Consider the following 13,757-nt stretch of genomic DNA (forward strand, 5'->3'; position numbering starts at 1 on the left):
TTTCCCAACTCAAGAATTTGAGGTCTGTTGTAAATGCCTGCTGATGAGGGTATTGCAAAGTTACTCTGCGTTCCTGCCTTGGCTTCTCTAGCACACCAATAACAGGTTGAAACTTTGTTCCAACTCTTTTTCCAGAGAGCATTGCAATTCCCTTGTCTCTATGCACTGTCCTTCATGCCCCTGGTAAAAGGGCCACCAAGGCTGTGTTTATGCCTGTTAAAGTGATTCTTCTACCAAAGTGTTTCAGATCTTTTCCCCTRCATCTTCCTAACACTCCTGTAAGGTAGAGGAGTGCTGTTATCTCCTCTTTAAAGATAGGCAGTTGAAATATAAATGATGTAGATAAAAAGATTARGTTATACAACATATATAAAACCATATTCATGGTAGAACTGGTCTCCACTGTCTTTGGCAATGTTTATTCCTATTGGATCATCCAGTAGCTACAGTAACAGCCACCAGAAAGAATTATAGACCTAAATCCTCTTTATGCAGATTTGTGGATTTCATCACTTCATGAAGTGGTGAACCTAAAAGTAAAACTCATTGCAAGTCATATAGTAATTCCACTGTAATTTAGAAAAGTTTTTTTCTGCCAGAAAGCTTGATAGAATATAAAAAGATTTTTGTCAAACATAAATGACATCTCTTCTGACAAGATGCCCACATTCACCTAAAGCAGGTTAGTTCTGCATATATATTTATATTTCTTCCATCTTAACTCTGGCTTATGATGCTTCACTAATTTCATGAAGTAGCAAGAAATTGAACCTTGGAGAAACTTATTAGGCTGAAAGGCTCAAGTAGGAAGGAAGCATGGGGACAGCAGGAACACCAGTCAGGCAGGTTTCCTCTGGAACCTGCAAAGAAAACTTCCCTTAGAAAAAAAGGTTGATCTTTTTCAGCCAGGAAATGGGATTAAAAAAAAAAAAAAAAAAAAAATCTGCTATAGTGATTTAGTATTCATTGTTTATGATTCCTTCTCTTCACATTTTATCCATTGAACATTTCAGTGTTTTATGGGTTTAATGTTCTTGTTTGTGAGGTACTGGAAGAGCTTTGGTGCTATAAAAATAATTGATTCTGATTATTATGTTATACTGTAGCTGTAGAAATATTAGTACTTATGATTTTTATTTCCCAGTGGTATGGAAAAAAGTATAAAAAGATATGCATAAGAAAAATATGCCTGCAGTAGGATACTCAATTACCTTTTCTAATACTCTGAGGTAGTACCTGCGTACCATCTACTACCTGAGTTTTTTCCCACATTCTTAAAACCTTAATACACAGCTCTTACTAGAGCAGCTCAAAATAAATCCTATTTCATGTAATGTTACCAGTTTAAAAGATAGCCTAAATCAATAAAAGCAAGAAAAACTCAGTATCAACAGTACTACTTACGCTCCAGGACTGCTGGAGGTTACGTAGAGAGAGCCACCAGTTTCCACTGATCCTTCTACTTTTAATGATTTTTAAGTTTCACTAGTGACCGTTATCCGCTAGTGACTATTTTGCTCAGTCACAGAGTTTTGATCATCTTCTCTAAGTTAACCTATTGCCACACCTGGGCACCCTTATATACCTCTTTTGTGATCTTTGCCCAAGAGGAAGGAAAGGAAGGAAAACAAAGGAAAGAGATTCAAATAACTAATGGGACAAATGTATTCCCAGACACCAAAAAAATTTTGTTATCTCCAAAGGTAAGTCTGAAAAAAAAACCTGCTAAGAAATCACACTGGAAAACAATGTTGTAAATTTGAAACCTATAGAACCTTCTCTGTTCGTCACACTGCAGTTCTTGTAGAAATTAATCATTACATTACAGGAAAGATATTGGACATTGTAAGCTTGTTTCTGTTTTTGTTTATATTACATATTAGACCATTGATTTAAGTAGCTGGTTATTAGTCCTAATTTAAATCATACTTAGGAGAGACTAATTTTTCAGCAATCACCATTTAATTACCTTAAAAGTCAATAAAGTGCCAAAAGTTAGAATTTGAGAGGTCCTTCCCATTAGGAAAGCAACGATGATATATTATTTAATGACATAACTGAACAGCATAATAAAAGCAAATAGTAACAACTGAGTTGACTGACCTTCAGGTCCACAAACTTCTGGGTTACTAATGCAAGAATTTTGGTAGCTTCCAAAGAACAGAAAGGTAACCCCTTTCTTTTCAGTGACATAAATTCCTTTGTTCACCATTCCTTCTACAATATCTAAAGAAGGAAAAGCAAAATAATTTTTAACACGTACATATCAATTAAAATTTCATTGAAATATTATTTTAAGACCCATACACTTTGTATTTTTATCTGTTTCCAACTATGGGGGGGGGGCCTTTGGTATGTTGTTTTTTTAAAAAGGAACCATACAAATTATAATTGTTGCATTTCTAGTTTGCAAAAATCATAATTGTATCCCTCATCCAAAATCTTGCTTCACTAAATAAAGTGTTTAGCTGAAGCAATACAACCAGAAAACATTATTTCAAAATAGTCTGAATAAATTTTACACTTTCCAGAATTCTGAATAAAGATCACTTCATACAGGTATTTGTCTTATTATTAATAAGTAGAGATGGTCAAGAAATTCTTCAATCCAAAGAAAATAACAGAATACATTCTTCCTCCCACAAAATTTTTAACATTCCCTACCACTTTCCATAAAAAAAAAAATATTTCAGTGAAATGTATTTGACCAGCTGTATTTAAGAGGCGCTAAAGTCCTTTTTAGACATCCATTGGTATGCCATCGTCATCATTTGGAAAGGGTACTTCTTTGTCTAACATGCAACAACTAATTATCTTGTGATTTCTGATTGTGATTTTCTATTGTGTTCACTCCTAAAAAAATTCATCTGTCTCCTAGTAACTATGATACGTGAACCCTGCCAGTACAAAAAGAAAAACCCAACACACACCAACACACGATATTTCTCTTTTACTGTAGAAAACTTCTGAGATCTGCAAGTCAAAGCTTTAGCTGAGTGCTAATATAGTAAGAAGTTTAGTTCATTTACCCCAAGGGGGGAAAAAAATTATCTCTAGCACCGAAGACAATAAGAAATCACAAATCAAAGAGTTACTAGAGTAAGAAGTCTGTATTCTACAGGACCCACTATTTAAATTCATTTCTGAGCAGATAGAATGCAACTGTCCAACTTGGATTTTCATCCTGGACAGCAATGTTGTTTGTGACAGGGGTTCCACAAATACTTCAAGCATTCAGGACCACATTTAGGACTCTCCTCTATACTTTCTTCTGAAAAAAAAGAACTATGCTAGGTAAGAGCTCTTCCAGCGCTTCCAAGGGCAACACCAGCAAGCAGAACATGGTATTTGCCTACTCTGAAGTACAGAAATTTCCTGCTACGTTCTCCTTAATATGTGAAATCGTAATGATGTCAGGTGGGAAATCAGGCAAATATGCAAATAGTCCAAAGTATGTGCATAGCAAAGGTTGCGACACAAGGGACTTGCCTCTGTGTTTATCTTTGGGCATCCACCTTATTTAACAGAATCCTCTCTGCACAACAGAACGCAGCACAAATCATGCCAATAACACATACAGGCAGCGCTGTGCCCAAACCCTCTATCTAGAACAGTAATARTAAATACTATTGTTGCTGCCTCAGGATGGTGCATCCCCTCATGCAACAGGGTCTTGTGTGGAGGAGATCTCATCTTCAGCTCCTAGAGAGCTGACAATCACAGAGACAAAGTAGACAGCAGTCATGGTGCTAGCCCGTCTGTAGAGTAAACAGCTCAAGGAAATAGGAACAGCATGGTGCATTCAGTGARCTTATGTCCAAATATTTTCTGTGTTCATCTCAGGTCTCACTGCAAATACTGGGCAGCTTTCAGGTATCTTTCGCTTTGAGTAAGAAGTCAAGATCTGTCTCTAATTGGCAGATAAAGTTTAGTTCCTTTAAAAACGTTGAGAGCATAAGTATTATAGACTGAAGCAAACATTTCTAAATTCTTTGAGTCATGTAAATTCTAAATTAATTGTGCCAGAATAAATCCCATAAGGTAATGCATTCCTAATTCCATAGTATTTCCTTTGCCAGTGATGTCACTCCTTAATGTTCGTATGGAATGTATCTTACTACGTGAGAACTATGCAAATGGCCTATAAAGCAAGTAAGTGAGAACTGAAAAAAATTAGGGTCATTTGAAGTTCATTATTAATAGAGTTCAGATTTTCCAACATGCTTCTACAGTTAGAGTAGAAAAATAGTGGTTTTAGTCTAATATAAACCTTCTAGTATTTGAGCAGCCCAAACAACAATTTTAACATTTTCATCCTTCTCCTCAGGTTGGATTTTTCAAAAACTAGATGAGAGTTGATACCTAACTGTACGGTGGACAACAGGTCAGATTTTGCAGCTGCATTATATAAATCTAGAGCAGTCCTAGTGACTTCAATTAAATTACTCTGAGCTTATACTGGTGTAGTCATAACAAGTTTCCAATCTGCTATGTTACTGCCTGGGGAGTTGTCATTTTCCGTTCTTCCTTTTATCTCCTGTCTCCTGTTGACATTTTTACAAAGTCATTAAAAGAGCATACCTCTACGAGATTTGTGTCTGTTTTTACTATATGTTAATCAAAGATGTCATGATTGAAGAGATCTTACAGGCTTTCCAAAATCAGTTGTGTTTGTCTTTCCTAATGGGTCACTTAAAAATGGCTATAAATTGATGAAATGGTTTTTCCTTTTAACCTTTAACCAAAAGTCACTCTTTTGCTTGTATATATTCCTCTGAAATGTCCATTTCATTTAAACTTAATACAAATGCTTTAGGTTTAGGAGGGCCTCTGGTGCCCATCCTTGCACGGGATGCTGAGCATTAGGATGCCTGTCCCAATAATTCAGAGCAGTTCAGGTAATGTTGCAGGAGTGCTTTTTGATTTACATCAACGTAAGCATAAACAGAGCTTTACCACATGACTACTTGAACCAAAGCCCAGTTTTCAGTTTGACTCCAGTGCATAAGAACCATCCAAGCTTGACAAATGCAGAACAAAAAAATACGTAAATCCTCACCTACAGTTGCAGAGAAGTTAGAGTAGGCAGAGTCATTGGTATATACAAAGGTAGAGTTATGGGAAGGAAGCACAGTGAAGTTGTGGATTCTTAGAGCTGGGTGGAACAACAAAAGAAAACAAGCAAAACAATGAATAAACACAATCAGTAATGAATTAACCAGTTCATATCTCTCAATATAGCACCAGTCAGACATGTTGCTCAGTGGCCTCTAAAACTATCACGCAATCACTTCTCACAAGGAGTTGTGTCCATGTAAATGCTGAATCATTTAACTATACTATTTAAGCAGATACAGTATCACTAAACCCAGTTTTTTGACAGGCACTAAAGAGGAAAAAAAATATAAAACAATACTACTGCATTCAGGTGAAGGGCTCTCATAATTATGCCAGTAAGGAACCGTGCAATTATAACGAAGATCATTTCCCGGTGTGAAAGCTATTGGTAACTCAAGACTAMGGGTAACCGGCCAACGTTATCGGCAGGCAGCAGATCAGGACAACCTCAGCTCAAAGCCATTCCTGTTTGGAACTGTCTACTGCAGTTTAAGAGCCATTGAATTAATTTGAATATCAAACAAGAAAGTACTTTAATTTTTTCAGCTAATGTTGGTAATTGTCAGTAGCCTGTGCACTATAACTATTTACCCCGAGCAGGCAAACAGAGCCTGATACAGAGGCTGTGAAAGTAAATATTAACAGATATTGATTGATTTAGAATTTAGACCAAGCTTGATCACAGAAGGAAAAGACAAATGCTCTTAAGCATCACGAAACCTCAACAAAAAACACATGGAAAACTAGGGGTCAGTTGAAAAACTTGATCATGTCCCCGTATTTTTTTAATTCCCTGTATTTATCTTGTGTCCCTTCAATTGTTTCTACCAGCTTTACTGCTGAGATAACCAAAAAATAATTTGCTGACACTGACTCTCACCACAGAAATGCATTGAGAGATATAAATCTGGCTTCGCACACAATGACTTCAACAAATAAAATGGATTAACATGACGGACAGATTATGATGTTTCAAGGATTTAAGAGGAGAAATATGGAATGAAAATAATTGCATGACATTACGATGAGTGGAAAAACATCAAGAAAGACTCTAGCAATAAACAGAAGGGCTGCGTAATCAGAATGGTATCAAAAACAAGAAAGTTGTCGCCAGCATTGAATTACAACAATAAAGAAAACTTCTCTTGTATTTTAAAGTCAAATATCAGAGACATAAAACTCCTGAGGGCAGCTGAAATTATATCCATGTATTATAAAGCACAATATAAGCAACCGAGAATTAAGAATTAACCACTACAGCATTAAAGAAAATTCAAAATCGTCAGAGCGGCACTGCAGAGAAAGACTTTGACTACTGGCACCTTCTGCAAATAGTGAGACRAGGTCCTACGAACCTTTTTCCAGCAGTCATACCACTGGCTCCTTAATAAATTTCTTTGACTCCTACTATGCCATTGTGTTAAAGAGGATTGCTCATTTGAGCCAGTCCTGTTCCTGCAAGAAGTTTTGCAGAATCAGAAGCTATGCATATTCTGCTGTAACTCTTCCATGATGCTAAAGTAAAACATTTCTGAATTTCACTGAAACAATGCCATTTAACACACTTTTAAAAATGCTCTTATAACCTTAATTATGCAATTATATTTTTTCCAAGAGCTGTATTGTTTCATGCATCTTTTTCAAGTACTTAAAAACATTTGCAACAGAGTGCCAAAACAACGCTAGATAGAATGCTTTACTTCAATTGAAACTATGTGAAGTTCACTGTCAGAAARATCATTTAGCAGTTACATTTAACTGTGTTAAAGAACTCATATGGTAACCAAATTAYGATCTTGTTGAAGTCAACAGAAATGCTGCCATCAGTCTCCAGCAGGAGTAGAATATTGCCCAGATTTATTTCTGCATATCCAATTTCATTCCTCTAAGAAACTTCCTGGAAAGGCAAAGATTCTAAGTTCAAAATACTTGAGCACCTCTGAAATAAGAGATTTTAGAAATRTGTCTTTTGCCCACTTATGAACTGTGATTGATGTTATTGTTTTGTGTAATAAATAGCAATAACTATAATAATATCACTCCCAGTGGAACCGTGCAATCCTGACTACCAACTTCCTTTCAAATCAGTGAGTGCTCTACCATACCAAGCCTCTCATGATTTAGACCAGCTTGAAAAACTTTTTCAAGTATTGCTACAATATTGTTTTTACAGAATCATTCAAAAACAGATTTAAATGAGTAAGAAATATTCAGATAACAGCTTGTGCTTCACTTTCTATGCATAYTATACACAATTTTCGAAAGTGCCTGTAGACTTTGGGCATTTAACTCCTTTTGAAAGGAGGCAAAAAAAAGGCATCTTCACTGCTGGCATAACCAAAGATCTCACCGAGTGTATTTGTACCTGTTATGCATGTACCAAATCAACTAATAGCAATACRATTTTAAATTTAATTAATCATTTCTCTTTATAATTCTAACAATGCATGGACAGCTCAAAGTGTCTGAGAAAACTCTCTAAAAGAAAAAATCGGTACTCAAATGGAGTATCACTTGGGCATCTAAGCATTACTAAAGTATTAAAAAGAAGTCTCAGCTGCTGTTGTATGAAAGCTAATCCCTTTATTTCTCCTACTGCCTTTCTACTTACGGACTGCTACAAACACTTATGTTAGTGCCATTGTCAACAAATTCTGCGTCTACCTCCATTTGTATCCCGAAATTCGTGAATTCCATCCACATCTTCCAATGGCCAGTAATGGGAAGCCGATGCCAGAACTTTGAACCCTTTCAAGAAAAAACAGATGAAAAGGTCATTAAAGTAAGGTCCAACATTGAGTGTAACAAGTCTCCACAGAAGAAAACAATAAAGGAGACTAAYAGGTTGAGTAAAACAAGATATTTTATGTAAATCAAACATTGCACATAAGCAAGGAAGACAGACTATAAATCAAAATGGCACAGGACATTAAAGCCATAGCTGATTGCCCACTGTAAAAAAAAAAATAAAAAATAATAAAAAAATAAGGTTTTCAAATTTTAACTACATTTGAAACATACAGTGATCTCTGACCAAGTCTCTGCTAGTGTGTCAGGCAGCATTCATTGAAATAGCAGCTGAGGATCTAGTGCAATAATTTTAAGATGCTAATAGACATGACACAATAACTAAAGGTCTACTCAGCTTTCTAAAACACAATAGATAKTACAAGACACACAGAAGGGAATGCTGTGTAGGTTGTCTAGTTTCTATAGCATACTTCCTCAGCAAAAGACTCTGCTCTAGCATTCAAGGGAGTGGAAGTTCTCAGGAGTCTTGTCCTTTTCACAAAGCCCACAGGAGAAACCATGCAAGACCTTGGGATACAGTTCTACCCCTACTTTCAAGCATCAGACAAAGTATAAAGTTGGGGTGGGAGGGAAGATTATTAGCTAACTTCAAAAAAGTCTACCTATGCCTTCGTCTTCATTATTCTGATGAATAGTTAATATTGTGTTTGGACTGACCTAACAAAGCCACATTTTAGTTCCTGCAAACTCTTACTAACAAAATAACCTTAACRTAAATAAACAGTAAGTGTATCCTCAATAGCACTACCCAGTGAGTATAATATTGTTGATCCTTCTGGGTCTCCAAAGAATGTGAAGCAAACCTCAGTTACAAATTATGTCAGTGGCTTAGTCCTACACTCATTTTTGATTCCCAGGAAACTTTTCAAGATCCTGATGAGCAAACCGAGATAACTAAAAACCACCCAAACTGCCACACAGTATGCACATCATACCAACGCTCCCAAAACCTTATGAAAACGGAGTGCAAATTAAAGCAAACTACAAAGTAGTATCCCCTTGACCCTTACAACCTATCTCACACCTTTTCTTGTCCTTGAGAGAAATCAAAAATAGTTTGCTCATTTGACAATCACTCCAACGTCTTGGATACAGAGACCAGCCATTTACACTGAACTTGGAGGGGCTAAAAGTTTTCTTTGCATCCTCRAACTGTCTAGTCTGTGCTGTTTTGACCTCCTCTACTATTTTAGTATAATTCTAGAGCTTTGACAGGACTCTAAAATTTTGTGAATATGAGAACAGAGCTAATAAAACTGCTAAACATCACAACAAACAATGGTAGATCTGAGACCACAGAACTAAAAGCAGCCATGCATCTCATCACGATGCACAATTTACTCAGACTTCCTTCCAAACTGAATTACACCCAAGGATAGCTGACAAGTGATTCATAACTGACCAGAATCTGTTATTGGTCTCCCTAACTAGGAATGTTTGCAGTTGCCAGAGAGGTTCCCCCACGGAAGGGGAGCATGACAATAAGTAGATGGAAAGGGATTTGTTTAAGAGAAATGGATGAGCTCCTATGGTTACRTTTGCTTTGCGTACTTGGAAAACATGGAGAAAGATACAACTGCTAACTAAAGAAGAAAGCTATYGTAAGGTAAGAAGAAAACRACACACACATACAAAATCCAATTTGAAAACCCCAGGGAACCCAAACTCCACTMAGCTGAGTGTAGTAAAGCACACTAAGAAAATAGGATATAGGAACAAGAAAAAGTTTATTTTCATTCAGGTAAACTAAGTCTGGGTATGTGCTCAGTTCTGTTTTTCCAAGCACATACACTGGCTACCGCAGAAGTGAAGAACTCCTACTGCGTTAGGAGCATCCACACAGGCAACCTGTGCTAGTTTATCTCAGCCAGCTCTCAAACTACCARCTCTATTTTGCTAAGCCCAGAATATGCCTGCAGGTTTGCAGTGAGCTTTTATGCAAATATCTCTTGCTTCCATTAACATCTAACTTTCATGTTAGAAAAGGGATTAAAATTTACAGAGACGTGATGGAAAAAAGCACACTAGAATAGAAAAAAGAACAGAAGAGAAGACTCCAGAGAGAAAAATGAATCGATGTCACGACATGGCATAAACACTATAGTTGTAGTTCCATCACAACGAAGGCTTCTATGCATTACTGCAGCTGGCATCAGGCAAATACCTAAGGAGAAGCTACGTTTTAAAGAGCTTATATTTAAAAGCTGGGGCGGGAGGGGGAAGAGAATGGGAAGGGAAGCAGAGACACAGCAAAGGAGCAAACTGCTCACAGCCACACTGCACGTGAACCGGCTTTCCCCGCTCCCGGTTCTGAACTGTGTAGCACAAGCCATGCTGTCAACCCGCTTACAGGGGACGTGGGCGTCAGGGAACGGGGACCTGTTGGCTTGAATTCGGCTTCCGCTTGCAACGTGCTTTCAGTAGGTAACTGCGTGTTTAGAACCAAATCGTGGAACTTGTTTCCTATCCAGTTCAAATCCAGAAAGGATCGCTCACAGCTGTGCTCACGCATGCACAGTGCACTAAATACTGCAAACTAGGTGTTGTGTAACTTGCCTCCTTACTGAGTGAGGCCTTTCTTTTCCTTATTGTGCCACCAATTAAAAGCCAGAGATCCTGATCTATRGGAACCGAGACTGTATTTTTATTGCTGGCTGAAGACACTGCAATAGCCAGCAGCATGGCTTTTCCAGAGCACACCGTTTTATTATGGAAGCAATTACGTATGGTTAAAACTTAAAAGCACAAAGAAATACATAAATTGGTAAAACACTAAAACTGTACTTGTACACCACCATGAGGCTTGAGGTTAAACTATTTATGCAAACAGAAAAACTCTGCAGTTACACACAGACCTCAGATAAGCTTTGAGCAAGTTTTTTCCGCACTGAAAACAGACGAGAGCCCAAATATGTTCTATGATTGATTTAAATTTAAGTAAGAAGGCTGAGAGGAGAGTAGATGCCCTGAAGCCATGCCAAAACACTGGAAAGTATACAAAAATGTAATATTTAACTGCAGGTCCATTAATTTAAAATGYTGAACACTATGAAATTACAGCAAAATGTCATCTGTGCGGATGTTTGAGATAAAAAGTAATAAGTGATCACTGCATATGAGTTAAGTYTGAGTTTTTCTATGCAAATACAAGCAGTTTTTTCTATACGCGTTTTTATGTGGAATATTTAGTAGATAGAACGTGGAATTGAAACGGAATTGAAGCAGTCTGATACATTCGTATGCCAGTTCCATATTCAAAGTGTAATAAAGTCTCAAGTAAGATTTGGAAAAATGAAATATATAAACCAGAAAGCAAATAAATATTTAAGCATGTTGTCATAAAATATAAATAGAACATTTCTTACCTGGGTGTTTGGGGAGCTGGGAATAGTTTCCATACACCTGCGCATRAAACATTACATAATGAGACAGTTTGAAACAAAACTTGCTAAGAGGAATTCAAATAAATCTCAATRCTAGCCATATTGAGAATATTACCTGATATTTGGACTGCAATAAAACCAGTAAAGAATAATGACAGAGGAGAGACAATAAAATCTTCATGGTCTTTTTAAGGTTAAAAGTACAACAGAGATCAAATTCCTGTAATGTTTCAGTCATAAGTTTTGCTTTGCTCCTTTTTGTATTAAAAGGGACATTTTCCATGCAGGTTCAAGAAGTCCGTTCCTTCGACAGCACRATATTCTTCCAGATCCTGTAAGTAGTATCTGCTTGCTTCACACTCTGATCTCTTCATTTATCCATAAATAAATTACCACGATTGTAGCAAAATCATAAGAAATGTGCATCAGATCCAAAAATTGTATCATTCCACAGAAAGAAGTCAATCGCTTCTGTTACGATCTATGCCAAACAAAAAGATTGCTTTCAACTTTCTGCAGTTGTCTTTTCCTTTCAATTACTGTCACGTTGTCAGAGATCTGCAGCCAGTTTTGGTTTTGCTAGCAAGAAAGTGTACTTCCTCGTAGTGCACAGGGCGTATAACTCTTCGCTATTTCCTCAGTAACCGGACCAAAGTGACTTGTTAACTCCTCGCTTTTCCAGCTCACGTTTGCAACTCCATCTCAGATCCTTCTGGGTGGAGAGCAAGGCAGAGTGATGTCATGCTTTCTTCCCAAACTTTGTCCCATTCTGGTACTCTATTTATATCACATYGCTGCTGCCTCTTTTCAGGGTCCTAACACCAGCCAGCTAGGAACAAGTGGAAACAAGTCAATGCGGTTCAAACAGACTAAAGAGATTACTGCTCTTAGTGATCTGCACACTTAGAAAAGAAACCAAGCCAGGACGAGTGTTCATGTTTCAAATTCAGAGGAACAATATGACAGATTTAGGACAAAAGGTTTTGAAGATCTAAGGTCTTTTTATTAAAATAACAGTTTGTATTTCTGTCTAAGAAGTATGAGTTTYAAAAAGCTAAAAATCACATGGTGTTCTGAGGAATTAATTTTATTTTGTCCCTATCAAGACGGGGAAACTGAGGCACTAACCATTTGGTTGATTTGTTCAAAGCCACACAACAAAACTACTGGACAAGCTGAGAGAAGACTCCTAAACTTTTATAGGAGCCACTTCCACTTCCTTTTTATCAAAAATTAATTATATTTAAATACRTATTTTAACAAAAGCCTCACAATTACTACATTCTAAATTATATCACATGCATTAACCACTATTTTATAAGTAAAAACAAAAATAGCAGCTAACACTGAYTGATGTTTTTCATTCAGTCTTTTCATCTGTGTTAATATCTTATTTCTAAGAAGTTCTTTAATTCWGARTGAAAARTAATGTATTTTAAACAAATTTTGATAATCTCTCCATCTCTGTTCATCTATTCTCTGCATTCCCATTTCAGCTCCTTCTTCATCCTCACGAGCCACGTACAGGTGAAGTAAGATTAGAACCTAGGAAACATGAATCAGACCATGCTAACATCTCAGCAAAATTCAAATTATTTTGTTTATTATTTCTTCAGCTTAGAGGTATGTCAATAATTTAGATCTTGTTTTCAGCCCCAGATGCTTAGCAAAGCATTCTCTACCTAAAATCCACAGGTACAAAAGGCGCCGATCTACAGAAAAAGATACCGTGCAATTTGGCTTCCATTTATACCAGTGACTATCTAGGACTATCCTTGACCCTAAGTCTTTCAGCTACTCTTTCCCTCCAAAACTTTCCATTTTATATCTCTCAGCTCCATACCTTCAGGTTCGTRTATCAGCCTATACTTGCTGGGTCCCTTTCCTGAGGTCTACTCCTTCCAGGACATTAGTCTTCTTTTTTAATTGTCCTCTTCTTAATCACAGCTTCTTTGGTACCTGACCCTTGGATAGAATGGATTTTTGCTTTTTTGGATGAAAATTTTCTACCAACGCTCCCTGTAGTGATTATATAACAGGAAGGCCAGTAGGTTTGCCTAGTGACCACTGTCTTGATTTACCCAACTGACTTCTCAAACGCATACTGAAATTCTGCAAGGATTTAGATACCTTTGGACGCTTCAGATGACTGGCAAGCAGATGGGACTTCGGGGTTCCAAGGACTGAAGAGAACATATTTAATTTAGAAAGCAGCAAACTATTTGTGGGGCATGAATATTTCAATGTTGAAGTTAGTTATTATAAAAGTTGAATATTGGGAAAACTTGAGTATTTGGACTTTAACCCTGATTTCGGACCTACACAACAAAATAACTGAGAACTTTAAATTTTTCTAGGAACTCAAATTCAATTTCTGCTTAGTTATAACTGATCTGACTTTCACTTATTCTCCTTCTAAGTTTTGCTAGACTTCTTCCATTGTTA

General features: G+C 36.8%; 1 protein-coding gene across 2 annotated transcripts in view; it reads right to left on the reverse strand.

Annotated features, from left to right (window-relative positions):
• ADGRD1 (adhesion G protein-coupled receptor D1) overlaps nucleotides 1–13,757 on the reverse strand; it is a 162,062-nt gene that overhangs the window by 147,810 nt on the left and 495 nt on the right. Inside the window, exons 2-6 of one of the 2 annotated variants that reach the window (XM_085321109.1) lie at nucleotides 11,428–12,141; nucleotides 11,295–11,331; nucleotides 7,783–7,866; nucleotides 5,060–5,155; nucleotides 2,104–2,226 (exon numbers count right to left, since the gene is read on the reverse strand). In XM_085321109.1, the coding sequence (XP_085177235.1) occupies nucleotides 2,104–2,226; nucleotides 5,060–5,155; nucleotides 7,783–7,866; nucleotides 11,295–11,331; nucleotides 11,428–11,595 (508 nt within the window). In that variant the 5' untranslated portion in view covers nucleotides 11,596–12,141. The remainder of the gene's footprint in view (nucleotides 1–2,103; nucleotides 2,227–5,059; nucleotides 5,156–7,782; nucleotides 7,867–11,294; nucleotides 11,332–11,427; nucleotides 12,142–13,757) is intronic. The other variant, XM_085321106.1, reaches the window with a different exon arrangement.

The sequence above is a fragment of the Rhea americana genome, unplaced genomic scaffold (assembly GCF_003343005.1).
Source record: "Rhea americana isolate MKP2758 unplaced genomic scaffold, rheAme1 scaffold_68, whole genome shotgun sequence".
Classification (NCBI taxonomy): Eukaryota; Metazoa; Chordata; class Aves; order Rheiformes; family Rheidae; genus Rhea; species Rhea americana.